At 47.2% G+C, this 27444-nt stretch overlaps 1 protein-coding gene across 8 annotated transcripts in view; it reads left to right on the top strand.

Annotated features, from left to right (window-relative positions):
- The window catches only part of FHAD1 (forkhead associated phosphopeptide binding domain 1), a 165429-nt gene that overhangs the window by 100038 nt on the left and 37947 nt on the right, over positions 1–27444 (top strand). For 7 of the 8 annotated variants that reach the window (XM_027565334.1, XM_027565336.1, XM_027565333.1 and 4 more), the window contains 5 exons: positions 14834–14904; positions 16468–16620; positions 20149–20256; positions 20498–20605; positions 24256–24363. In XM_027565334.1, coding sequence (XP_027421135.1) covers positions 14834–14904; positions 16468–16620; positions 20149–20256; positions 20498–20605; positions 24256–24363 — 548 coding nt within the window. The remainder of the gene's footprint in view (positions 1–14833; positions 14905–16467; positions 16621–20148; positions 20257–20497; positions 20606–24255; positions 24364–27444) is intronic. The other variant, XM_027565335.1, reaches the window with a different exon arrangement.

Below are 27444 nucleotides of genomic sequence, written 5' to 3'. Positions count from 1 at the left end.
CCCTACTTTCTTCAATTTAAGTCTGAATTTGGCAACAAGGATTTCATGATCTGAGCCACAGTCAGCTCCCAGTCTTGTTTTTTCTGACTGTATAGAGCTTCTTCCTCTTTTGCTGCAAAGGATATAATCAGTCTGATTTTGTTATTGACCATCTGGTGATTTCCATGTGTAAAGTCTTCTCTTGTGTTGTTAGAAGAGGGTGTTTGCTATGACCAGTGTGTTCTCTTGGCAAAATTCTGTTAGCCTTTACCCTGCTTCATTTTGTACTCCAAGGCCAAATTTGCCTGTTGCTAGGTATCTCTTGACTTCCTACTTTGCATTCCAGTCCCCTGTAATGAATAGGACATCTTTTTGGGGTGTTAGTTCTAGAAAGTCTTGTAGGTCTTCATAGAACCCATTCAATTTCAGCTTCATCACCATTACTGGTCATGGCATAGACTTGGATTACTGTGATAGTGAATGGTTTGCCTTGGAAATGAACAGAGATCATTCTGTCATTTTTGAGATTGCACCCAAGAACTGCATTTCAGACTCTTTTGTTGACTACAAGGGCTACTCCATTTCTTCTAAGGGATTCTTCCCCACAATAGTAGATACAATAGTCATCTGAGTTAAATTCACCCATTCCGGTCCATTTTAGTTCACTGATTCCTAAAATGTTGATGTTCACTCTTGCCATCTCCTGTTTGACCACTTCTAATTTACCTTGATTCATGGACGTAACATTCCAGGTTCCTATGGAATATTATTCTTTACAGCATCGGACTTTACTTCCATCACCAGTCACATCCACAACTGGGTGTTGTTTTTGCTTTGGCTCCGTCTCTTCATTCTTTCTGGAATTGTTTCTCCACTCTTCTCCAGTAGCATATTGGGCACCTATTGACCTGAGGAGTTCATCTTTCAGTGTCCTATCTTTTTGCCTTTTCATACTGTTCATGGGGTTCTCAAGGCAAGAATACTGAAGTAGTTTGCCATTCCCTTCTCCAGTGGACCACGTTTTGTCAGAACTCTCCACCATGACCTGTCTGTCTTGGGTGGCCCTACATGGCATGGCTCATAGTCTCACTGAGTTAGACAAGGCTGTGGTCCATGTGATCAGTTTGATTATTTTTTGTGATTGTGGTTTTCATTCTGTCTGCCCTCTGATGGATAAGGATAAGAGGCTTATGGAAGTTTCCTGATGGGAGAGACTGACTGAGGGGGAAACTGGGTCTTGTTCTGATGGGCGGGGCCATGCTCAGTAAATCTTTAATCCAACTTTCTGTTGATGGGTGGGGCTGTGCCTCCTCCCTGTTGTTTGACCTCTGGTCAAACTATGGTGGAGGTAATGAGGATAATGGCTACCTCCTTGCAAGGTCCTGTGCATGCACTGCTGCACTCAGTGCCCCCAACTCTGCCACAGGTCACCACCTACCCATGCCTCTGCCGGAGACTCCTGGACACTCAACAGGCAGGTCTGGGTCAGTCTCTTGTGGAGTCACTGCTCCTTTCTCCTGAGTCCTGGTGCACACAAGATTTTGTTTGTGCCTTCCAAGAGTCTGTTTTCCCAGTCCTGTGTAAGTCTGGCAGCTCCGTGGTGGGGTTAATGGTGACCTCCTCCAATGGGGCTTATGACATACCCAGGTCTTCTGCACCCAGAGCCCCTACCCCTCCAGCAGGCCACTGCTGACCCATACCCCTGCAGGAGACACTCAAACACTCAAAGGCAGGTCTGGCTCAGTCTCTGTGGGGTTCCCTGGTGCACACAAGGTTTTGTCTGAGCCCTCCAAGGGGCAGGTATGGGGTTTGATTCTAAACACGATTTCACCCCTCCTATCATCTTGCTGGGCTTCTCCTTTGCACTTGGACATGAGATATCTTTTTTGGTGGGATCCAACATTCTCCTGTCAATGGTTATTCAGCAGCGAGTTTTAATGTTGGAGTTCTTGCAGGAGAAGATCAGCACATCTTGTGACAGGATAGGATGGGCAGTTACCAAAAAATCACTCACATGGAAAACTTTAATGGGGACAGTTGCTTTGAAGGAGAAGTGCAGGGCTCTGACTTGGACAGGGAGGGCAGGGCCTCTGCAGGATGCATGGGAGTTATTTGCCAAACAGAGGAGGGTGGGGGCATCCTGGGTGAAGATAGTAGAATGGTGGTATCACAGGAAACAAGGAGAACACAAGCAAGGGCTAAAAAACGGGGACAGGAGTGGGGCAGGGAAGGAACAATGAGAGAGGTCAGTGGGGGCTGTACCACGGGGGGCCCAGGGACTTGCAGGTCCCTGGTAGGAAGCTCTGCTTTGGCCAGGGAGCAGAAAGACGTCCATAAAAGGTTTTAAGTAAGGAACTGATGGAATTGGCTTGCATTTGGACACAGTCATCTCAGCTATGAATGGAAACTGTCCAGGAAGGTGGCCAGCACAGAACCCTGGAGTACAGCTAGAAGGCTGTCATAAGACACGATGGTGGCCCTTGCTACAGCAGAGAAGGGGATGGAAAAAGAGAGAAGATTCCAGGGGCATTTAAAAGATGAATGGAATTAGATATGGTTAGAAAAGAGGTAGGGGCTTCCCTGGTAGCTCAGTGGTAAAGAATCCACCTGCCAGTGCAAGAGACCTGGGTTCAATCCCTGGGCTGGAAAGATCCCCTGAAGAAGGAAATGGCAACCCACTCCAGTATTCTTGCCCAGGAAATCCTGTGGACAGAGGAGCTTGGTGGACTACAGTCCACAGGGCTGCAAAAGAATTGGACACAACTGAGTGACTAAACAGCAACAACAAGAGAAACCACAGAGAGAAAGGGGGTTGCAGATCTCCACGCTTCTGGCTTGTGTAAAAGTACAGATGTGGTTCCTTCACCAAACTCCGCAGTAAGGAATGTGACGTGAGGACCAGATTTGAGGGGGAAGATAGTGAGAATTGCCTGGAGACATCCAAGATGAGGTGCCAAGGATGCAGCTGTCACCCTGGGTATCTAGCCTGGAAATGAATGTCAGTGATGTGGCCCCAAAACCCAGAAGAACACATGCCACAGGGTGGGTGCTTGGTCACTGTGTGGGATGGATGGTGATTAAAGCCATGGGTATGAATGGTATCACTGAGAAAGAAAGTATCAGATGAGAAGGGAGAACCCAGGGCCACACTTAGGGGACTCCAACGTTTTTAAGATTGTGGATCCTTCTTGCCAAACCACCCGCCCAGGGAGGCTGCATGAATTTGACATTTCTTACACCAGTGAATGAGAATAGAGGAGTGATATTATGGACCTAACAGAAGCAGAAGATATTAAGAAGAGGTGGCAAGAATACACAGAAGAACTATACAAAAAAGATCTTCACGACCCAGATAATCATGATGGTGTGCTCACTGACCTAGAGCCAGACATCCTGGAATATGAAGTCAAGTGAGCCTTAGAAAGCATCACTACGAACAAAGCTAGTGGAGGTGATGGAATTCCAGTTGAGCTATTTCAAATCCTGAAAGACGATGCTGTGAAAGTGTGCACTCAACATGCCAGCAAATTTGGAAAACTCAGCAGTGGCCACAGGACTGGAAAAGGTCAGTTTTCATTCCAATCCCAAAGAAAGGCAATGCCAAAGAATGCTCAAACTACCACACAAATGCACTCATCTCACACGCTAGTAAAGTAATGCTCAAAATTCTCCAAGCCAGGCTTCAGCAATATGTGAACCATGAACTTCCAGATGTTCAAGCTGGTTTTAGAAAAGGCAGAGGAACCAGAGATCAAATTGCCAACATCCGCTGGATCATGGAAAAAGCAAGAGAGTTCCAGAAAAACATCTATTTCTGCTTTATTGACTATGCCAAAGCCTTTGACTGTGTGGATCACAATAAACTGTGGAAAATTCTGAAAGAGATGGGAATACCAGACCACCTGATCTGCCTCTTGAGAAATCTGTATGCAGGTCAGGAAGCAACAGTTAGAACTGGACATGGAACAACAGACTGGTTCCAAATAGGAAAAGGAGTACGTCAAGGCTGTATATTGTCACCCTGCTTATTTAACTTATATGCAGAGTACATCATGAGAAACGCTGGACTGGAAGAAATAGAAGCTGGAATCAAGATTGCCGGGAGAAATATCAATAACCTCAGATATGCAGATGACACCACCCTTATGGCAGAAAGTCAAGAGGAACTAAAAAGCCTCTTGATGAAAGTGAAAGTGGAGAGTGAAAAAGTTGGCTTAAAGCTCAACATTCAGAAAACAAAGATCATGGCATCTGGTCCCATCACTTCATGGGAAATAGATGGGGAAACAGTGGAAACAGTGTCAGACTTTATTTTTCTGGGCTCCAAAATCACTACAGATGGTGACTGCAGCCATGAAATTAAAAGACGCTTACTCCTTGGAAGGAAAATTATGACCAACCTAGATAGCATATTCAAAAGCAGAGACATTACTTTGCCAACAAAGGTCCGTCTACTCAAGGCTATGGTTTTTCCAGTGGTCATGTATGGATGTGAGAGTTGGACTGTGAAGAAAGCTGAGCGCCGAAGAATTGATGCTTTTAAACTGTGGTGTTGGAGAAGACTCTTGAGAGTCCCTTGGACTGCAAGGAGATCCAACCAGTCCATTCTGAAGGAGATCAGCCCTGGTATTTCTTTGGAGGGAATGATGCTGAAGCTGAGACTCCAGTACTTTGTCCACCTCATGTGAAGAATTGACTCATTGGAAAAGACTCTGATACCGGGAGGGATTGGGGGCAGGAGGAGAGGGGACGACAGAGGATGAGATGGCTGGATGGCATCACTGACTCGATGGACATGAGTCTGAGTGAACTCCGGGAGTTGGTGATGGACAGGGAAGCCTGGCGTGCTGTGATTCATGGGGTCTCGAAGAGTCGGACACGACTGAGTGACTAAACTGAACTGATTCAACTCCAGTGATTAGACAACCCCAGCCAGGATATCTCTAAGGTAATCCAGAAGGTGGTATAAATTTCTTTTAAACATTTTTGAAAAGAAAATCAAGATTAACTTCTCTGTAAATGTCTGCCCTTCACAGACCATATAGAGAAGAGGCAGGGACTGGATTCCTCCCAATAACCCAACACCTCTGCAACCACAGTATTACTATTGCTGTAATCATGGCAGAGTCTGAATGTATGTAAAATCAGGTGAGACGTGGCCCACAGTTCTAGCTGCTCTTCAAACTGGAACTAAAACAGGGAAGGACCATGATCTCTAACCTAGTGACAGTGGACCAAGCAAGGCATGCACTGTCCCCTCCCCACTCGCAAGAGTCGTTATAGCGTCTGTCTCTAATCTCGTCACGAAAATGAAAGGGCTTCCCTGGTGGTTCAGACGATAAAGAATCCGCTTGCAATGCAGGAGATGCGGGTTTGATCCCTGGGTCAGGAAGATTCTCCCTGGAGGAAGAAATGCAATCTGCTCCAATATTCCTGCTGGAAGAATTCACTGGACAGAGGAGACTGGCAGGCTACAATCTATGGGGTCACAAAGAGTTGTACATGACTGATTGCATTACCATAAAGAAACATGGGTTGTAATGTTAAGCCATCAGAAAGCTTGAGGAAGACTCTTTTCAGGCAGCATTCCTCAGGTCCCCTGTCTTTTTCTCTGGAGTTCACAGAGTGAGGAGAGTTGAGCAATATCAAACAAGTCTCTGCAGAGCCCCTCCTGCACTGATACACACTACGGATCTCTCAGGATGGGATAAGAATGCAGTATTCCCAAAATACATTTCTCCTTCTTGCTACCCTTAGCCCGAACTAACAACGCTTGGAATAATGTTCTATGGAAAACCAGCTGGGGAGACACAGACTTTGTTCTCTGATTACAACTGTTCGTACTTGGTTCTAAGAAATCAAATGTTAAAGGGGAATATCAGAGAGGCCAGTGACTATGGCCCATTCTTCATTCATTCAGTAGAAGAGGAAGCTAATGGTAAAAGGCTTTTTATCTTCCAGCCCCAACAATATTCTCTCAAAGCATCAAATGTTGAAAAGAACCAGATGAGCTAGAGTATTCCTAATATTCTCTGGATTAGGTAGTACTTGCCCGTAGTTCCTAGAGCCATCCACACAGGGGTGATGGTGATGGTTCAGATAATAATGGTAAGTGTAACGAGGGTGATGGTGATGATGGCGACGATGATGAAGGTAGTGAAGATGATGGTGGTGACGACTGTGATGGTCATGGCGGTGAGAATAATGAGTAGAAGATGGTGAGGATGGTGATGGTGACAGTGGTGGCCATCATTCATTACTGAGCACTTGCATTCTAGACGCTGTTCTAGGTATTTTCCATACCTAACCTCAGTTCCAGAGAAGGCAATGGCACCCCACTCCAGGACTCTTGCCTGGAAAATCCCATGGACGGAGGAGCCTGGTAGGTTACAGTCCATGGGGTCGCAAAGAGTCAGACATGACTGAGCGACTTCACTTTCACTTTTCACTTTCATGCATTGGAGAAGGAAATGTCAACCCACTCCAGTGTTCTTGCCTGGAGAATCCCAGGGACCGGGGAGCCTGGTGGGCTGCTGTCTATGGGGTCGCACAGAGTCGGACACGACTGAAGTGACTTAGCAGCAGCAGCAGCAACCTCAGTTCATCTTCACAATAACTCAGTAAACCACGTACAACTCAGTAAAGCATGTAAAATCCTCATTTTAAAAATGCAGAAATTGGCCCAAAACCTTTTATGAGTATTTCACTGTGATAAGGTGATTTGAGGTACTGAGGCCAGAAGGGGATCGTCAGTCATTCATCACCAACCACAAACACTCCTAAGAGTCTTCTGTGCTTACAGTTCCTTAACAAAAAGGGTAGGAACCATGGTTTGCTTCACTCCTCCTGGGTACCTGTCACTGTGTTAGTTGTTTTACATGTACCTCATACTTTTATCTTCCAGCAACCCAATGAGCTAGGTACTATTGTTGTCTTTATTTTGCAGGCCAGGAAACGGAGTACCAATAACATTACAAAACATGCTCAAAGTCACACAGCTGGTACATGGCAGGGTCAGGACCCAAACTGAGGTCATTGTGATTCTAATGGCTGTGTTTTTTTCTGTGACCCCACATGACCTCTAAAGATCCAGAGAGGTACCAGCTACATACCCAGTTCCTAGAGGACAGGTTCTGTCATTAACTTGAGTGGAGGCAAAGTTGAGAGTTTCATCCCCTGGGATGAAGAACATTTGATGCCAGCCTGAGCACACTGCTGGCCTTGCCCCAGGTTTGCATTACAGTGAAGATTCTGGGTCCGGGCTTTGGAGACCAGCTGCCAAGGCTTGACTCTCAAGTGTGCACCATCAGTTGTGTGGGCAGGTTGCTGGGCTTCTGTGTGCCTCTGTTTACTGGTCATAAAATGGGGGACAGATCTCACCCAGTAGCTGTGAGGGTTGAGTGATGTGGCACCCAAACCACAGAGGCACACGTGAGCCTTAGTCAGTGGCGGCTGCCATCAGCATCACTCTTGATGTAATGTGAACTAATGTGGGTGGCAGTCAGATGGGTATGTGCCCAGCAGCACCGCTGCTTGATTTACTCACACCAAGGTGACTTTACCTGTGACCCCTGCCCCATCTACATCTGACAGCAAGTCAGGTTTTCTTAGCTATGAATGCTCTGTCCTCTTCCTGGACCTCCTTTCAAGAGTCATGACAATGGGTGTATTTGCCAGCTACCGAGTGGTAAAGCTGGCACTCCCTCCAGGTCCCTCCGAACTCAAAGCCCCTGCTCTTAACCATCATACTACCTGCCTTTTAAAATATTGTCCTAAGAGATAAAATGCATGTAATAACAAGCTAGGTTTGTAAAATTTTGAAGTAAGTCCCTCAGGGAAATCCAGGTTGAGTAATGTAGAGGGAAACCACCTGAAGTATTGCTGGGTGATGTCATGAGCAGCCCAGAAGGTGGGATCACTACTAAAGATCTGATTGGTTAGATATTACCTCACACCTGTCAGAATAACCATCATCAAAAAGAAAACAAATAACAGATGTTGTCAAGGATGTGGAGAAAAGAGAACCATCGCACACTGTTGGCGGGAGTGTAAATTGGTGTAACCACTAATGGAAAACAGTTTGAAGGTTTCACAGAAAACTAAAAATAAAACTACCATATGCTATGCTATGCTAAGTCACTTCAGTCGTGTCCGACTCTGTGTGACCCCATAGATGGCAGCCCACCAGGCTCCCCTGTCCCTGGGATTCTCCAGGCAAGAACACTGGAGTGGGTTGCCATTTCCTTCTCCAATGCATGAAAGTAAAAAGTGAAAGTGAAGTCGTTCAGTCATGTCTGACTCTCAGTGACCCCATGGACTGCAGCCGACCAGGCTGCTCCGTCCATGGGATTTTCCAGGCAAGAGTACTGGAGTGGGGTGCCATTGCCTTCTCCAAAACTACCATAGGATCCAGCAATTCCATTACTGGATATTTATCCCCCCAAAATAAAAACACTAATCTGAAAAGCTACATGAACCCAGTGTTCATAGCAGCATTATTTACCATTTGCAACAACATGGATGGACTTGGAGGGTATTATGCTCTTGATGAAAGTGAAAGAGGAGAGTGATAAAGTTGGCTTAAAGCTCAACATTCAGAAAACAAAGGTCATGGCATCTGGTCCCATCACTTCATGGGAAATAGATGGGGAAACAGTGGAAACAGTGTCAGACTTTATTTTTCTGGGCTCCAAAATCACTGCAGATGGTGACTGCAGCCATGAAATTAAAAGATGCTTACTCCTTGGAAGGAGGGTTATGACCAACCTAGACAGCATATTCAAAAGCAGAGACATTACTTTGCCAACAAAGGTCCGTCTACTCAAGGCTATGGTTTTTCCGGTGGTCATGTATGGATGTGAGAGTTGGACTGTGAAGAAAGCTGAGCACCGAAGAATTGATGCTTTTGAACTGTGGTGTTGGAGAAGACTCTTGAGAGTTCCTTGGACTGCAAAGAGATCCAACCAGTCCATTCTAAAGGAGATCAGCCCTGGGATTTCTTTGGAAGGAATCATGCTAAAGCTGAAATTCCAGTACTTGGGCCACTTCATGAGAAGAGTTGACTCATTGGAAAAGACCCTCATCCTGGGAGGGATTGGGGGCAGGAGGAGAAGGGGACGACAGAGGATGAGATGGCTGGATGGCATCACCAACTCGATGGACATGAGTTTGGGTAAGCTCTAGGAGTTGGTGATGGACAGGGAGGCCTGGTGTACTGCGATTCATGGGGTCACAAAGAGTCGGACACAACTGAGCGACTGAACTGACTGACTGAACTGATGCTTAGCAAAATAAGTTAGACAGAAAAAGACAAATACTGTATAATATCACTTATATGTGGAATCTAAAAAATAAAACTAGAGAATGTAACAAAGAAGAAACAGACTCCGAGATACAGAGGACAAACTAGTAGTTACCAATGGAGAGAGAGAAGGGGAGGAAAAAACAGGGATAGAGGATTAAAAGGCATAAACTACTATGTATAAAATATAAACCACAAGGATATATTATACAACACAGAGAATATAGCCAACATTTTTATAATAACTGTAAGTGGAATATAATCTTTAAAAGTTGTGAACCACTATGTTATATACCTGAAACATACAATACCTGTACATCAACCATACCTTACTTTTTAAAAAGTCTGTGATCTAAAAAAAAAATCTGATTGGTGAAGGATTTGCTGCCTGGTCCCGCTAGGAAGACAAGAAACACTAAGCCCACTGGGAAGATAGGAGACATTAAGGAGGATCTTAAATTTCATCCCCGCCTGGTTTCTCAGCTTCTTTTGATAAGGGAAAGAAAGGACTTTTTACATTTTTCTTTGCAAGCTCAGTTGATTGTGTCTATTTCTGCAAGACTTTGTTACAAAGTCTTCTCTCCATACATAGAAAATCACTCTTCCTTAGATATCCAAGATAAACAGTATTTTTAAGTGGAAAAAAAAAAAGTAGATTGTCATAGAATATACACAGTGTTCTCTCCCCGCTCTACCCTTTTTTTTTTTCTTCCCCAAGTGTCATTATCTGACCACAAGAGAAATTTGGAGAAAAAAACAAGTGTTGAAAGGCCTATCCCAGTATGATGGGACTGCATGAGCCTTGACTTTCACTCAGTCTTTTAACAGCTGTTTATTGCAGACCTGCTGTGTGCAGACCACTGAGGATACAGCGGCGGGGGTGGAGGGACAGTTTGCACTTTGTGGGTCTCGGTCCTGTTTGGATTTGTGTAACAGGCAAGTGTAACTTATGTGTTGTTGTTGTTCAGTCGCTAAGTCGTGTCCGACTCTTTGCAACCCCACAGACGGCAGCACATCAGGCTGTCTCCTCTGTCCTCCATAACTTCTGTAACCAGAATATAATAAAGAATTGCTTCTTCTCAAAGAGGAAAACCCCTCTTCTACAGCCCAAGCTAGCGTCACCCGTCTCTGCCACCTTGGTATCCTTCTTATCACACACCCTTCACATCAGCCAGCTCAACCCTTCACTCTCCAACCTCTAGTCTCTCTTAAAAGAGAATGACAATTAAAAATAAATAATTTTTTTTTAAAAAAAGAGAGAGACAACAACAGACCTAAGTCTGAACTCTGATCCTACTGCTCACCAGCTCCACAGCTTAACCTGGCTGAGCGTCTGCGTCGTGCCTAGAAATGCAAACAAATTTCCTTGTTGGGTTGTTTGTAATGATTAGAAAATATCACGTGTCAAACTCCTGGCATGGTGCCTGGCACACAGCAAGTGCTTAATACTGACACTAGCTATTATTCAGTTCAGTTCAGTTCAGTTCAGTCGCTCAGTCGTGTCCAGCTCTTTGCGACCCCATGAATCGCAGCATGGCAGGCCTCCCTGTCCATCACCAACTCCTGGAGTTTACCCAAACTCATGTCCATCGAGTTGGTGATGCCATCCAGCCATCTCATCCTCTGTCGTCCCCTTCTCCTCCTGCCCCCAATCCCTCCCAGCATGAGGGTCTTTTCCAATGAGTCAACTCTTCTCATGAAGTGGCCAAAGTATTGGAGTTTCAGCTTCAGCACCAGTCCTTCCAATGAACACCCAGGACTGATCTCCTTTAGGATGGACTGGCTGGATCTCCTTGCAGTCCAAGGGACTCACTATTATTATACTGTTATCATTCTCACTCTTCCAAGCTGGACATTCTCAGCAGGTGGCCTTGTCGCGGGTCAAGGGCCCAGGCGCGAGCCTGTTCAGCTCCCCTCCATTTCCCTCCACATCCATCTTCCCCCTCTTCCGTCTGTCTTCCCCTACTGTGTTCTCTTCCAGGCGTACTTCCTCCCTCCCTGCGTTTCCCCTTCTCTCTCCCTCCCAGGCCATCCTGTGTGCAAGGTCTTGAATCACGACCTCCTCCTTCAGCATCTCCAGCCTTTCTCTGCGTCTCACTCCTTTGTCATCAAACATGCCCTTCAAGCTGGTGCATCTTCAGGATCACTGCTTCTTTAACTCCTTTTCTACAGCTTGTACTCCTGTCCCACCAAGACCTTACAGTGTGTTACACCCTCTGTCCTCACCACTAACTTGTGACTTCGTCTTTGAAGGCCCACCTTCCTCCCCAAGCTCTGTTCTCTCTGTCCTACCCACCCGCCCCCACTCCCACCGGGTCTCTTTCTCAAAACCTTCTCATCTTTGATCATCACAGCTGGGATGAGGGATGCTCCTGGAAGCCAGAGGCTAGAGGCCAGGATGCTGCTCAAGATTCTTACACTGCACAGGACAGCCCCGCAACAGAGGATTATCCAGCCCAATATATCAGCTGTTGCTCCGTCATTGAGTCATGTCCTCCTCTTTGTGACCCCATGAACTGCAGCACACCAGGCTTCCCTGTCCTTCACTGTCTCCCTGAGTTTGCTCAAATTCATGTCCATTGATCAGTGGTGCCATCCAACCGTCTCATCCTCAGTCGTCTCCTTCTCCTCCTGCCCTCAATCTTTCCCAGAATCAGGGTCTTTTCCAATGAGTTGGCTCTTTGCATCAGATGATCAAAGTATTGGAGCTTCAGCTTCAGCATCAGTCCTTCCAGTGAATATTCAGGGTTGATTTCCTTTAGAATTGACTGCTTTGATCTCCTTACAGTCCATGGGACTTTCAGGAGTCTTCTCCAGCACTACAGTTGGAAAGCATCAATTGTTTGGTGCTCAGCCTTCTTTGTGGTCCAGCAGTCACATCCATGTGTGACTACTGGAAGAACCATAAGAAAGAAAGGGAAAGTCAGAAAGCGAAGTCGCTCAGTTGTATGCAACTCTTTGTGACCCCATGGACTGTAGCCTACCAGGCTCATGCATCCATGGAATTTTCCAGGCAAGAGTACTGGAGTGGGTTGCCATTTCCTTCTCCAGGGGATCTTCCCAACCCAGGGACCAAACCCAGGTCTCCTGCATTGCAGGCAGATGCTTTACCATCTGAGCCACTAGGAAAGCCCAGCTTTGAGTATATGGACGTTTGTCAGCAAAGTGATGTCTCTGCTTTTTAATACGCTGTGTAGGTTGGTCATAGCTTTTCTTCCAAGGAGCAAGTGTTTTTTAATATGTCAGTAGTGCTATAGTTAAGAAACTCTACTGGCTCCTTCCTCTCTAATTCATCTGTTATTTTTCTGAAAAAAAAAAAAAAAAAAAAAAAAACAGTTCATTAAGCCAATTCACTGCTGTATCAGCAGCCGAAAAAGCAGTGACTCAGACTCTGGAGTCCGACTGCTGTGAGCCCAAGCCCTGGCTAGGTTGCTTGCCAGCATCTAGCAGCCACATGTCTCAGCGCCCCCCTGCCTAGTCTGTAAAATGGGGCGATGGTCAGACGATACAGTGGGGTGATGCGTCGATTGCTTAGCAGAGAGCTGGGCACACAGGCCACACTCGAATTTAAGTCAGGTTTACAGTCTTTAGGCCACTGCCCTAGGCTGGCCACAAATTGACCTCAGCCTCCATCCCAACTCTTCCCTTTACTCCTCCCCTCCCCATCATCCACTCCACCCCAACTAACCTCGACCCTCTTCCAGAACATGTGCTGCATTCCCCACCTCTCATCCTGCCTCCTCCCTTCACCCCCCGATATTAGTTTCCTGTGACTGTCATGGGCTTCCCAGGTGGCACTAGTGGTAAAGAACCTGCCTGCCAGTGCAGGAGATAAAAGAGAGACAGGTTCGATCCCTGGGTCGAGGAGATCCCCTGGAGGAGGGCATGGCAGCCCACTCCAGTACTCTTACCTGGAGAATCCCATGGACAGAGGATCTGGCAGGCTAAAGTCCATTGGGTTGCAGAGTTGGACACGACTGAAGTGACTTAGTGTGCATGCACACATGGCTGTGATAACAAATTATCACAGGTCTGTGGCTTATATTAACACAACTCATATTTATTCTTTTACAGCTCTGGAGCCCAAAGTCCAAAATGAGTTTCACTAAGCTAAAGTCAAGGGGTCGGTCTCTTCCAGAGGGTGTAGGAAAAAAATCTGATCCCTCACCTTTTCCAGTCTTTACTCCTTTCCAGTCTTTACTCCTTCATCCCTTGCATTCTGTGGCTCATGGCCCCTTCTTCTATCTCCAAAGCCAGCAAGGGGGTATCTTCAGGTTTCTCTGCTCTGTCACATCACCTTCTCCTCTGTCTGTAGTCAAATCCCTCTGTCCACTTCTTGTAAGAACCCCTGTGCCTATATTTGACTCACACAGACAATCCAGGATAAGCCCCCCATCTCAAGATCCTCAACTTCCTCAAATCCACAAATCTCTGTCTGCCCTGTCAGGTAATGTCCATGGCCTCTCAGGATTAGGACCTGGAAATCTTTGCGTGTGGGGGGGGCATTGATTTTTTTATGATTAAATAAATAACTTTATTTATGATGCTTCAGATTTTGTAAATGCCGACTGTATAGCAACCAAAGTCCCACAAATTCTAGCCAAGACACAACCACTGATCAAGACCCTTTGAAAAATCAAAAATAAATAAAATGTCGGGCGAGAAGCTTTGTTCCCCCAACAGAGAATTTAATAAATGAAAGTACTTCTCTGACCTTTTAAGGTTCACACTGGGAAAACTTAAACTTGCTTTTAAGGGCATCCCCAACTGACTGCTCAATCAACCCATATTTAGAAAAATAAACCCCATAGTTAAAAAATATCTATCAAATGTTCTTCATACCCAGAACATAATAAAGCTTTGACACCCAGAATGAAAAGCCTCTCTGTTTCTGTACCAGACCAGATTGGTCTACCCATCAGCCTGTAATCAAGTCCCTCTGAATGTCACCATCAACTCACTGTGATGTCGTTAAGAAACCACATGCTAATATCCTTTTATTCTTGCGGGCACCATTCATCCACATCGTCCATCCTGAAATGTCCTCCCCTCCAACTCTGAACATATGCCAGTGCCCACGCCCAGTGGATCCTCAGCTGAGCGGTGATCACTCTGGGTAAACAATAGCTCTTCTTCTGGGACCCTCACACTTCCCCACTCCTTCAGCGGTCACTTCCACACCACCTGGGGTCACTGCCTGTTTCCTGTCAGACACTTAGACCTGTTCTCAGACTGAACCTGAGTCCCTTGAGGAATGGCTTCATGCCATCCCCCAAGCTCAGCTCACAGTTTTGTGCACAGTGGACACTTAGTCAACAAGGGTTCTGTGGATGGTTTTTATTGTCTACCTCCAAAAAGAAAGTTGGATTTGAGCCCAACTGAAGCTGATCAGCCATTTAAAAAAACACAAGATGGATGGCAACTTGTGTTATCTTGATGGGAGGGTAGCGTTGCCCTCATCCTCCTGTCAGCAAGCCCTGTGAAGACATTATTCATAAAACAAAGAAAGTGAATTGACTTGATACTTACCTTCTTCTTGCTTCTCTTCTTAAGGATTGTCTTTGTATCTGAAATACCTTCTGGAACATTATAAAAAAATTACAAGCCGGACCCAGGAACTTCAGGTAATCTTTGAGCTCCAAAAGTTCATTTCAGCTCCTCCTTAAAATTTTCATGGCACTGGGCATCTTAACTCCGTTGTTCCTCTATGAGGTAGTCAGTGTACATTCTCCAAAAGGTGATATGATATCTCCAGTTTCACTCCAAATGATTCAGATGGGGTAGCTGAGATCTCCCAGGAGGGCAAGGAGACTTGTTTTCCTCTGTCCAAACCCAGACAATTTTAAATGACATTAGATCTTAAAATTTGTGTTTATTAAATGCAGTGGAAGAAGTACAGCTAGCCACAGTACAGAGAGCAGACATACCAAAAGTTACACAATGTCAACATTTTAGAGGCAAAATAACCCTTAGGGATTGTATTGCTCTGACAGCTATTGCCATATTAATACTGCATAATAAACAATAGCAGTATTCCACAATTACTGTCCACTGCTCACATGTCCGGGCCCAGCTGGGGGATGAATCCTTTGGCCTTGGATGGACTTACTCACAGTCCTGGGTGTTGGCTGGCTCTTGACTGATCTAGGCTGGCCTCAGCTGGAGCAGCTGTGCTCTGTTGCACATGGCTCTGATCCTCCAGCAGGCTGGCCTGAGCATGTTCTCACGGCACTAGCAGAGGAAGCAGAGATCAGGAAGAGGAACCAGGCCCTTGTGTTATGTCTGCCAACATCCCACTGGCCAGAGCAAGTCACATGACTGAGTTCAGCTTCGGGGGCAGGATGTCGGCAGGCACTACAAGTTACATAACCAAAGGTATGAACAGAGGAAGGGTGAAATAGGGGAAGCACCGCAGCAATCAGCCACAAAGACCATCAATTCCAGGGGTAAGAAAATTTTTCTGTAAAGGGCCGGTAAATATTTCAGGACATATCATCTCTGTCACACCTATCTGACTCTGCTACTATAGAGCAAAGACAACCATAGACAATTGCATAAATGAATGGGTGTGGCAAGCATGCTGTGTTCCAATAAAACTTTATTTATAAAAATAGACAGTGGTCCAGATGTGGCCTGCAGACAATAGTTTGCCAAGCCCTGATCTAGTCCATTCTCCTTATTTTACAGATAGGGACAATGACGTTCAGAGGCTCAGGTGACTATCTCAATGTCACACAGCTAGTTGGTGGAAGAATCAAGACAAAAGTTCAGGCCTTCTGGCCCTAGCTCACTGCTTTTCCTCTTACACTCAGCAAATAATAACGAATGAGCCTAACTACCATTTACTAAGCACCTACTACGTGCTAAGCACTGTGATAAAAGCTTTCCAACATTATCTCGTTCAGTCCTGATAACACTAAGAAGTATATATTCATATTAACCTCATCTTTTAAATGAAAAGGCATATAGAAAGAACTATGGCTGAGAGTCTGTCTAGATCTAGAGTCTGAACTCTTATCTATGATGCTCTGCTGCTTCCCTACTGGTTACTAGGTTAAGCATAGTTTTTCTGCATTTTTCAGAAAGTTTTGGGAACTTTTGTCCCTCCCGCAAAAGTAGTAGAAATGACTCCTGCATTAGTCCCGAACAGGACTAATCAGCCACAATCTCCCTTCCTCTCCCTTCAGATCAAGATCAGCAGTTCTCAGGAAACTCAGCAGTCTCTGATGCAAGAGAAGTTGCGGGAGCACCTGGCAGAGAAGGAGAAGCTGAGCGAGGAAAGGCTCCAGCAGGAGGAGAAGCTGAAAGCCCGAGTCCAGTGCCTGATGGAAGAGAAGGCGGTAAGGAGGCCCCTTCCTTCCCTTTCATGCTGGAAGGATGAGATGACCTTCCCCATAAAAAACTGAGGGCGCACATTTAGAGCAGAAACTTCAGCAGCAATCTTGATGGATGCCATGGAATTAAATTAATTTAAGAGGGTGAATGGAGACTTCTCCGGTAGTTCAGTGGCTAAGATCCCACACTCTCAATGCAGAGGGCCTGGGTTCGATCCCTGGTCAGGGAACCACATCCGGCAAGCCCCAACTGAAGATCCTACGGGCCACAGTGAAGCTCGAAGATCCTACTTGCTGCAACTTAAGACCCAGTGCACCTAAATAAATAGACATGTTTTTTAAAAAATAAATTAAAAGGGTGAATAATGTTGGAGGAATTAACATGAAGCTTGGATCTTAAAACTCAGAGCAGGATCAACTTGAGTAGGCACGGTTATTGCAATTTCTAGAAACAGTACTTCATTGGTTTATACACTGCAGCTGATTTTACAGATCTGAGGCATTACTACAAGTCCTGGTTTATGACCGACAGAGTGTTTCTAAGTATGTGCAAGACCAGCCAGTGTTATTTCAGTCTTTTGCTTTCTGTTTATACAGATCAAGGGAATAAAATGGCCAAAATTGCTGCTTACTTTTCTAGAAAACGGCCAATTAAAGGATGCTACCAGCAGTGCCTCTCAACTCAGAGGTGCCTGTGAATCACCTGGGGATGTTGTAAAAAGGCAGATTCTGACTCAGCCCGTCTGGGGTGGAACCTGGGACTCTGCATTTCTGACAAGCTCCTAGCCAGTGCTGATGGCACAGCTCTGCAGACACATGTTCAGCGACAGAGTCTCAGACAAAGGTTTTACCCAAGCTGGCAGATAAGAACCACCTGGAAGCTGGTTGAAAATACAGATTCTTGGGCCCTGCCCCAGCTCCACTGATTCAGAATCTCAGGAGAAGGCCAGAAACTGCAGTTAATAGGCCAATTCTCCTCCTTTCCTTGTATTTTTTTTTTATATTTATTTATATATTTGGCTGTGTCGCTTCTTAGTTGCAACATGCAGGCTCTTCATTGCATCTTGCAGGATCTTTCATTGCAGCAAATGGACTCTCTAGATGTGATGCACGGGCTCCAGTAGTTGTGGCTTGTGGGCTTAGTTGCTCCCCAGCATGCGGGATCTTAATTCCCAGACCAGGGTTCAAACCCATGTCCCCTGCATTGCAAGGAGGATTCTTAACCACTGGACCATCAGGGAAGTCCTGAGTTGGCCATTTTTGATATTCAGGGACCCACCATGAATTTAACTACCTCCGTCACCATCACCCTGGATCCCTGGTTCACGACTTTGGCTGCACTTCTGTCATTCAAGAGATTAAAAAAATGTTAAGGCCTTGCACCCCTCCCCCTCCCCCACCCCCAGATTCTGATCTAGCTGGGGTGGGGGTGCAGCTCAGGCCCTGGGATTGGTGAGCTCTCCCTGGTGGTTCCCACGTGCAGCCACCGCAGAGAGCATCTCCCACGTACCTCAAAACAGCAGCACCAGATCCACCGAACCCCAGCACCTCCTTTCTTCCACCAAAAAGGACCAGAACTGCCAGTTCCTCCATCTCCACCAGGAACAGCTTGGTGACTTCCTGCCGGGACCCTCCTTCTCTGTCAGACGCCCCGACTCTCCAGGCCTCTCCAAGAGGCAGCGGCCTCTTCCAGTTTCATCTCATCCTCTAATCCGTGCCTCACTACCTCTTCTCCTCTTTGCCTCTTTCTCTGCCTTTTGTGAAATAAAATATTAAAAAGAAAGAACCACCTGACCAAAATCGCCTGTGAGCCCCATACAGGTATATAAACAATGGCCTTAAATCAAGACAGGTCCCTTCAGAAGGGCAATTAGATGTAGAAGAAAAAAAACAATGCCATTCTATAGAGAGGGAAATAAAACCAGAAAGAACCTAAAAATCTTCAAAACCTTCACAGAACTCTCCACCTGTTTCCTCTCTCTTCTCTGTTTAATTTCTCCCTTCCCAAATGTCTTATTTTAGTTTCAGTTTTGGTTTGACTGTTTTCCACTGTGAATGTACAGTACTATAGCCCCAGCCTGTTCACCACCACCTTCAGCACCAGCCTGGGCCCTCCAGATGCCCCTTTGTAATATTGATTCCAACAGACACAGGGTTTCAAGGGCTGACATCAACCCCCCTTTAATCACGCCAAACTTCAGAGGGCACACCACCCCTTGCAGAGGGGAACACAAAGCCAGGGACCCACAGACAGACAGTACAGCTGCTCATGTCCACTACTGTCCCATTGAGGGTCATTCTTCCCCAGACACTTACATTGATTGGCTTGACCCCAGGGACTCATCCAGAAGTATCATCGCAGGCTTGAGTGCTAGGTTCCCCAATTTTAAATGAACATGGCACTGTCACCCCCCACCCTTTCTAAAAATATGTGTGTCAAAATTCATTAATTAAGCTCCTCCTCACAAACCCTGACTTGTCTTAGGACTCTGCTTCAATGGTAAGAAATTCTAGGTTCCCTTATAGAGCTTCTCTGGTGGCTCAGACATTAAGGAATCTGCCTGCAACGCAGGGGTTCAATCCCTGGGTCAGAAAGATGCCTTGGAGAAGGGAATGGCTACCCACTCCAGTATTCTTGCCTGGAGAATTCCATGGACAGAGGAGCCTGGTGGGCTACAGTCCATGGGTTGCAAAGAGTCAGACACGACTGAGTAGCTAACTTATGAAGCTATCGTTCTTTTTTAATTATTATTATGATCTGCTAACCACATCCCTTTTAATTATTATTATGATCTGCTAACCACATCCCCCTGACTTATGCACACACTAATGGTTTAGATCAGGGGTCAGCAAACTTCTCCCATAAAGAGCCACATAGTATCTGTTTTCAGTTGTGCAGGTCATGTCTTTGTCCTGATTTCTCAGCTCTGTGGTTGCAGTGCCAAGGCAACCCACGATGAGCATGGTGGAGTTCCAATAAAACTTTATTTACAAAAAAAAGCAGACAGTGGGCCACATTTGGCCCACATGCCGTAGCTTGCCAACTACTGGTTCTAGAATCAAAGGGACCAGGGTTCAGTTTCCCATTGATGTGATTCATTGGTAAACATTCCTAAACTCTCTAAGCCTATTTCCTCCTCAAGAAAGTGGAAATGACAGAAGAAATGATTGATCTTTACTAGTGAATGATTATCATGTGACAAGCATTTCATGTTCATCATCTCATCTGCTGCTTCTATCAACCCAATGCAGGAAGCACTCTTACTGTCCCCATTGTACAGATGGAGAAACTGAGGTTTCTAAAGCTTCTCACTTGCCCAAGACTATACCCCTAGGAAGAATCAGCCGCAGGCTCTAATCTGACCCCGCCAACTCCAGACCCCATTATCTTAGGCCCTAGATATACTGTCCACAGTTTTCCTTGGGTTTGTTGTGTGTTGAGATGTGAAAGAGTTAATCTGTGAAGTGCCTGGCCTGGAGTCCAGATTCCTACCATGGTAACTATGTCTATTAAACAACAGTCATGACTTTCAGGCTTTGGAGGAAAGCATTACTCAAGAGAAAAACAGAGCGAAAGAAGCATTAGAAGAAGAACAGAAGAGAGCCCAAGAGCTGGAGGACCGGTTAACCCGCCAGAAAAAGGTATGAGCTCGGGGAGGCAGAGCCGGCCTGAGCCCAGGGCAAGGTCAGGCAGCCAGGACGGACTCACCTGGGACACTCATCTGGGCCTGCCCACCCCAGCTGCCAGGCTCTCAGCTGCCCACAGTCTCCCCATGGGGATGCTGTGAGTAGTAAAGAGTTCACCTGCCCATTCAATGCCTAGCAGAATCTGGATTCCTGCCGTCGTAATTCTGTCTGTTAAACACCGGTCATTGGTTTTCAGGCTTTGGAGGAGACCATTTCTCAGGAGAAAAGCAGAGCAAAGGAAGCATTAGAAGGACAACAGAGCAAAGTCCAAGAGCTGGAGAACCGCTTAACCCACCAGAAGGAGGTACGCAGCTCGGGGAGATAGGCGGCTCAAACCCAAACCCAGCTTGAGGGCCACGTGGAAGTAAGTTTCAAACCACAGCTGATGGGGAGTCAAGCGTGGCGGAGTTTCCTAGAGGGATTTGTCTGTGGGGGAGCTCAGCTACTTTAGGAAGAAGCAAGTGGGACTCTAGGAGAGGACCCTAGAGTTGTAACCTTGCGCCTACAATTTACACAAAAATTGTAAATGTCATAAAATACAATCCTAGGGGACACATCAGGATTGGTAACGTGTGTTTTCTGCATGGAGACTACATCCTGAATCCTAAAAATGGAGGAATTTCAGAATCCTGGGACTTTAGGGCAACGTGAATCCAACAACATCCTAAAATGCCCCACACTTCATTTCCACCACCAAGAAATTTTCTACAGCCCAGGGAAGTCCATCCCAGTGTTGATGCCTTGGCTAGCAGAAAATTCTTCCTTTAGATTGAGTTGACTCAGATTCTCTTTCAGAAAAGGTTCCAACCCTCCACCCACCCCTCTGGGCTCCTGCAAGTCCCGTCTGCTTTCTCTTCACAGAGTAACCTTTTAGATGCATAAGAATAGAGGTACCAGCTCCTCTCCAGACGCAAATGCCCTTCACAGGCCTGGAGCCTGGCCTTGGTCCCCTCCTCTGAGCTGCGACAGATTAACCTGTGACAGATTAGCAGCTCACTGGCTGAAAAGGGCTCATAGACATGTTATGCTTGGGCCTAGAGTGTTTTATCTTGAATTCATAAAATTTACTGACAAATCCAGATTCCCATCCTCTCTTGAAAAGTCAGGAAGACTGGCCCTCCTTTCTACTTGCAGCAGAAATGGACTGGAGCTGAACCAAGTAGCAGATGTTTGCCACAGTCCCCACCATTCCCTATTGCATTCAACACAACTCATTTCATTTCAGGTAACTGTTGAGCCCCTACAGGCATCTGGGTTTGCAGCCCATCATCTGCTTTCTTCCTAAACTGTTTGTAGCCAAATCTGGACAGTTTTCCATCATGCAGTGGCCTAGAGCAGGACTGTCCTCGCCCCATTCAAAGATGTTATACTTCTGCTGATGTGTCCAAACTAGGTTTGGGGAAAGCCTTATTACATTGTTCACTTGAATATACTTACCTTTGGTCACTCTCAGATCCCTGGGTCTTTTTTACTCGACGTTCTCATTTGTGCTTCAGTCCTGGGGCAGTGTAAAGGGGTGAAGAGTGAGGCTTTGCATCCAGATGAGACATGGGTTCAGATTCCGGCTGGGCTGCTTACTGACTCAGTACCTACCTTCTTTAAAGGATGGCTGTGAGATAATGGTTAGAGATCATGTACAATGAAGTGTTTGACCCAGAATCATCACTCAATGAACGGTGGCTATTAATACCATCACTGTACTTCCAGTGCTGTTTAGGCACTTACTGTATGAACCCTCCACCACATCCCTACCTCTCAGAGTGAAATCCTTGCCCCGCCCCCCAGGAAGGGAAAAGAGGAACCTGTGAGTAGAGCTCATGCAGTTTGATCCTATCCAGGGAGGGGAGGTGTTTACATGTTGGGTTTCACTTGGGTCTCTGGTGCAGATGTGCTCTGCAGGCCTGTGTAAACAGTGTCAGCGCCTGGTCCTGAGTTATTTCTCCAGGGATGGCGAGGAAGAGGAGGGTCTCCCAAGGGTTCGCTGGGGCGAAATGCCACTGAGAGGTCATCTGCACAGGGATGGGAAAGCCCCTTGAACTGAGCGGTCTTGAGGTCATGGGGCACTTCAGAAGGGAGATTTAAAGACAGGCTGATGGTGGATAGCCCCAACGCAAGAGGAGTTGTGGCCGGGTCACCCACACCATGGACAACATCAGCCCGCTCCTCCCAGGAGGACCTCTCTGTGGCTTCTTGTCGGGAAATCTGAAATCAGAACCTCAGACACAGGCTTTGATCAACCTCAGACAGTCACGTGAGATTTTTCTTTCCATTAGACCTTCCTCCACACTGTCAGGGGCTTCCCAGGTGACACTAGTGATAAAGACCCCACAGGAGACACAAGAGACACGGATTCGATCCCTGGTGAGGAAGATTCCCTGGAGGAGGGCATGGCAACCCACCCAGTATTCTTGCCTGGAGAATCCCATGGACAGAGGAGCCTGGTGGGCTGCAGTCTATGGGGCCACAAAGAGTCGGGCACGACTAAGTGTATTGCACACATGCATGCACCACACTGTCAGATGAATCTCTAAGAACGACAGAATCACCAGGTCACATGGCTGGTTTGGAGGTAACTTTAAAGGTTAATTCCCAAGACCTGCCCAGGAGTGTGGAAGCAAAATGTCCAAGGGGGACAGAACTTGGGCCTGAGTTGTGCAAGGACAGCCTTCCCTGTGATGCCCAGCTCGGCGGCATAGCAAAGTCCTGAGTGTCGATGTGAGATCAGACGCAGTGGGGCAGCAAAATGTCTTACCCCTAAACCCACCTCAAACTTCAAAATAAACGTGGAGCTCCCATGATGTTAGTGCTCTTCTGCTTCGTTGAGGGCTGGTATTGGAACCGCTGAGTGTTGGAGTTTTTTAAACTGCTTTTCACTGAAAAAAATATACGAAAGTATATACTATTTCATCCATATTATGGATTGAGTATTTTTGCAGGCTAATCTAGGACCCTAACCACAGGCTATAATGGAAACCACATTCCAACTTCCAGACATCTGACAGCCAATGGTGTTTAAAACACAACCCATTCCAGGACTCCCCTGGTAGTCCAGTGATTAAGAGTTTGTCTTCCAATGCCAGGGGAGTGGGTTTGGCCCCTGGTTGGGGAGCTAAGATCCCACATGCCTGGCAGCCAAAAAACCAAAACATAAAACAGAAGCAGTATTGCAACAAATTCAATAAAGACTTTAAGTTTGGTGTGTATAAAAAAGTAATAATAATAAAACCTATTTGAGAGTTGAGGTGCCTTTCTTGCAGTGACTAGAAACAGGGGCTTTGCCGGCAGCTTCTATCCTTCTGCAATTTGCATAAACCATTTAACTGAACGGCTCATCAGCAAGTTGCTTCCTGGATAAAAAATCCCTGATTATGGGCACTAAATACTAACCACAGCCCTCTCATCCCCTCAAAGCTTCCCTTGTGAGGTTGGTCCCCTCCCCTTCCAGAAATTTGTGTGTGCGGCTCATTAATTCAATACACTGCCCTCTTTTAGAAACCTGATTCTATTTCAGAGATTTATTTCAATAATGGGAAATTCCATTATTAATGAGATTCTTCTTCTTATCAGAGAGGCAGCCTGGCACGATGGTAAGAACTCAGACTCCGTAATAAGACAGGCTTGGTCGCCTTTCCTCACTGGCTCCCTGCCGGGGCCTCTGCACATGAACAATATCAGGGCTCAGTTCTGGCCTCTCCACTAACAAACTGCAGGACCCCTGGGTCCCCAGGAACTTTCCACTCTTTAGTTTCCTTACCTATAAAATGGGGACACAACTTCTCTGTGGATGAGGATGCTATGAGAATAAACTGGGTGAGGAGCACTGGCCTTGGGCCCTGGCACATAAGACCAGCCCCCAACATTTGAGCTACTGTCGTTACTATTGGTATCATGCTTACTAGCAATTTCCCCCGCTAAATGTGCAGGCAACCAAAAAGACCGGTCATTGATTTTCAGGTTTTGGAGAGCAGCATGGCCCATGAGAAAAGAAAAGCCAAGGAAGCCTTAGAGACAGAAAAGAGGAAAGTGCAAGATCTGGAGAACCACTTAACACAGCAGAAGGAGGTATGGGGAGCAGAGAGAGAGGACGTGGGTGGTGGCAGCCGAAAGCCCTTGGAAGCAGCTTCAGAACCAGATGCAAGACTGTGTTTTGGTACCCGGATGTAGAGCAGGTGGTAAAGCAGGCTGATGGGGAGCTGTGCCGCTGATCAGAGTGGCTGATGTCACATCACAGGACTCAACAGCTGTATGACCCTAGGGCAGACCACCTCACCTCCTGGACCAGTTTCATCATCCATAACATGGGGAGGCTAACTACCCCTGCATCATGAGATTAAACCAGTTAGTGTTTTTCGGGGCTTCCCAAGTGGCGCTAAAGACTTGGGTTCAACCCCCGGGTCAGGAATATCCCCTGGAGAAGGACATGGCAATCCACTCCAGTATTCTTGCCTGGAGAATCCCTTGGACAGAGGAGGCTGCTGGGCTACAGTCCATGGGGTCGCAAAGAGTCAGACACGACTGAAACGACTTAGTGCACACAGCACAGTGTATATTAAGTACTTAGACCTGCCCTCACCCACAGAGGACCATCTCCATAAGCCCTGCTGGTCAACTGCCTGGGGAGGAGAGATGCCCTCAAGGGGATACGCCTGGTTGGAGTCTGGGTCAGTCCTTCAGCCAGCATCCTCTTTCTCCTCATCACTGAAAGGTATTTAAGAGGCAACCCAGCGTGGGCACAGCAGAACAACACCCTCCTGGCTCCGTCCTCCTAGTTTCAGAGATTCCCAAGTAGACCCTCCCTGGGCTAATGGTCAGGTGTAGAGACAAACGATGCAGAGGAAGATGGAGTAGACAGGAACATAACCAGCTCACACGGCAGTCACATCAAATAAGCGCCCGGGGTCAGTGCCTTCTGGAACAAATGAGAAGTACACCCTGGAGGAGAGTGATGTGGGAGGGGAGAGGGGAGTCCAAGCACCAGGCCGGGGCAGAGCTGGTGACATCCCCTACAAGTCCGGGAACTGGGCTCACCAGCCTCACCTGCATGGAGCCACCATGAAGGCAGACCCCCAAGGCCAAGAGGAGGGATGGATGCCCAAGCCATGCCCTGAAAGTCAAACAGGGGCTCCCTGGAGCCAAGAGGCCAGGTGGCAGTGCCCTTAGTGACCTGTGGTGGCATCTCTAGGAGCTGGGCTCCAGGGAGTGCAAAGAGACACGTGCCAGCCCCTTGGAACGTCCAGAAACGGCAGACAACTCAGTGAATTGTTTGATGCAGTTGTATTCATCCATCTGCAAATATTTATGGAGTACCTGCCATGTGCCAGGCCCTACTGGGTGTCAGGGATACTGCAGAGCACTAGACGGGCCATGGCCTTGCCCTCGTGAGCCCGCCGCTCTAGGATGGAGGGCAGACAGCCATGTAAACAAACGCCCAGGTGACCCCAGAACCACAGGCTGTACAAAACCAGCATGAGTTAGAGAGTGGCCAACAGGCAGGGAGGGCCTCTCGTATTTGGTGACATTGAGTGAGACCTGGAGGGCAGAGGAACACTACAGTGACATCCGCGGGAAGAGAATGCCCCAGGTCAGGGGTCCCAAGTGCAAAGGAGGGCGCCTGAGTTAGCCAGGGGGTGGTGGGGACAGGGCGGGAAGAATGAAATCACACTGGAACAAGATGGAAACCAAAGGGGAGGGATCAGGGCAAGAAAGCCAGAGGGAGCCGCAGAGTGGGGGGCAAAGCGAGGCGTGGCAGGAGAGCTGTGTGGGCCAAACGAGTTGATACCAGTTCCTATTGCAGCTCTGCCCTAACGTGTCGTGTGACCCTGGGCAAGCCCCTCTCTGTGCCCTCATCTGTAATGTGGGTGTAGTGACAGAGATTTGTTGTGAGGAGTCAGTGCATTCATTGTGAAACACCTGCCCAGGTGAGCTCAGAGTCCAGATCGAGTGGGGAGGACGGTGTGCATGGCGGGGTATGGGGGCAGGACAGCCAAGCAAAGACCTTGGCAGGGAAGTGAGGTCAGAGTCCACACAGGGTGAGGGAACACCGACACAGAGCAAGCCTTGTTAAGGGGTAGAACCCAGGCTGTGGTCAATGGCATCCCCCAGGCATCCCTTATACAGGTGGGCTAAGGGCAGAGTTTTATAGCATGCGCCCCTGCTGAGCAGGGTGGCAGACTCTGGGCCAGCCTACGTATGAACACTCAGGCGCATCTCCTGCCTCCATGTAGGGTGGGGCTTCAGTCAGGAGGACAGCTCAGGCAAGGTCCAGACACCAGGTGGCAGAGTGGCTAGGGCGGGGCACTGGCATCTGAACTGGCACCCAGTGGTGCAACCTTGGCCCATTACTCGTCCTTGTACTGCCTCATTTACAGCCTCCATGCCCTTACCTGCAGAATGGAAGGCAGATGCCACCTGGGGGGTTGCGTTCACTACACGGCGCAGGCACTCGTGTAGCATTTACAGAGCAGGCAGCATCGTCATTATCATTTTCATCTGTAATTTTCCAAGCAGCACAAAATAAGAGAAGGGCGCACGCCCTCCCACAGAGCATGCGGTGGCCTCTTACATCAGGCAGGACGCAGCCTGGCAGGGTGGGGACTGGATGGTCTCAGGCAGACTTGGCAGTGGGAAAATGCCAAGCCCATGCAGGGAGGAGAATCAGAGTCCAGGTGCAGCGGCGAGGCCTGTGTGCAGCGCGGGGCAGTGGGGATGGAGGCCAAGGGCGCGATGCGAGAATCAAAGGGTTGTTGGGAAGATCATCTGTTCTCCAGGACCACCTATCCCCAAAGCATAACAGTTTTCAATAGTTTTCCCTTTTTACCCAATAATGCACATTCGCTAAAGAAAATTTAGAAGATCCAGACCAGTGAAAAGAAGAAAATATAAATGACCATAATCTCAATTGCCCCAAAATAGCCATTATTTACATTCTGGTACATATCTTTCCAGTCTTTTGTTTATGCATAGATAAATTATTTATTTCATTAAAATGTTCTCGTGGACATTATATTTATGTGGGAGGCATCACTCCAAGAGTTTCAACAGCTGCAAATAGTTTCTTGACCCCACTCTGGCTGTGTCCCTCCTGGGGCTTGTGTAGGTGAGGCTGGGTTCCAATCCCCTCCCCATCTCAGGATCTATGGGGTA

Source organism: Bos indicus x Bos taurus, chromosome 16 (genome assembly GCF_003369695.1).
Source record: "Bos indicus x Bos taurus breed Angus x Brahman F1 hybrid chromosome 16, Bos_hybrid_MaternalHap_v2.0, whole genome shotgun sequence".
NCBI lineage: Eukaryota > Metazoa > Chordata > Mammalia > Artiodactyla > Bovidae > Bos > Bos indicus x Bos taurus.
This window is presented reverse-complemented; position numbering and strand designations above follow the sequence as displayed.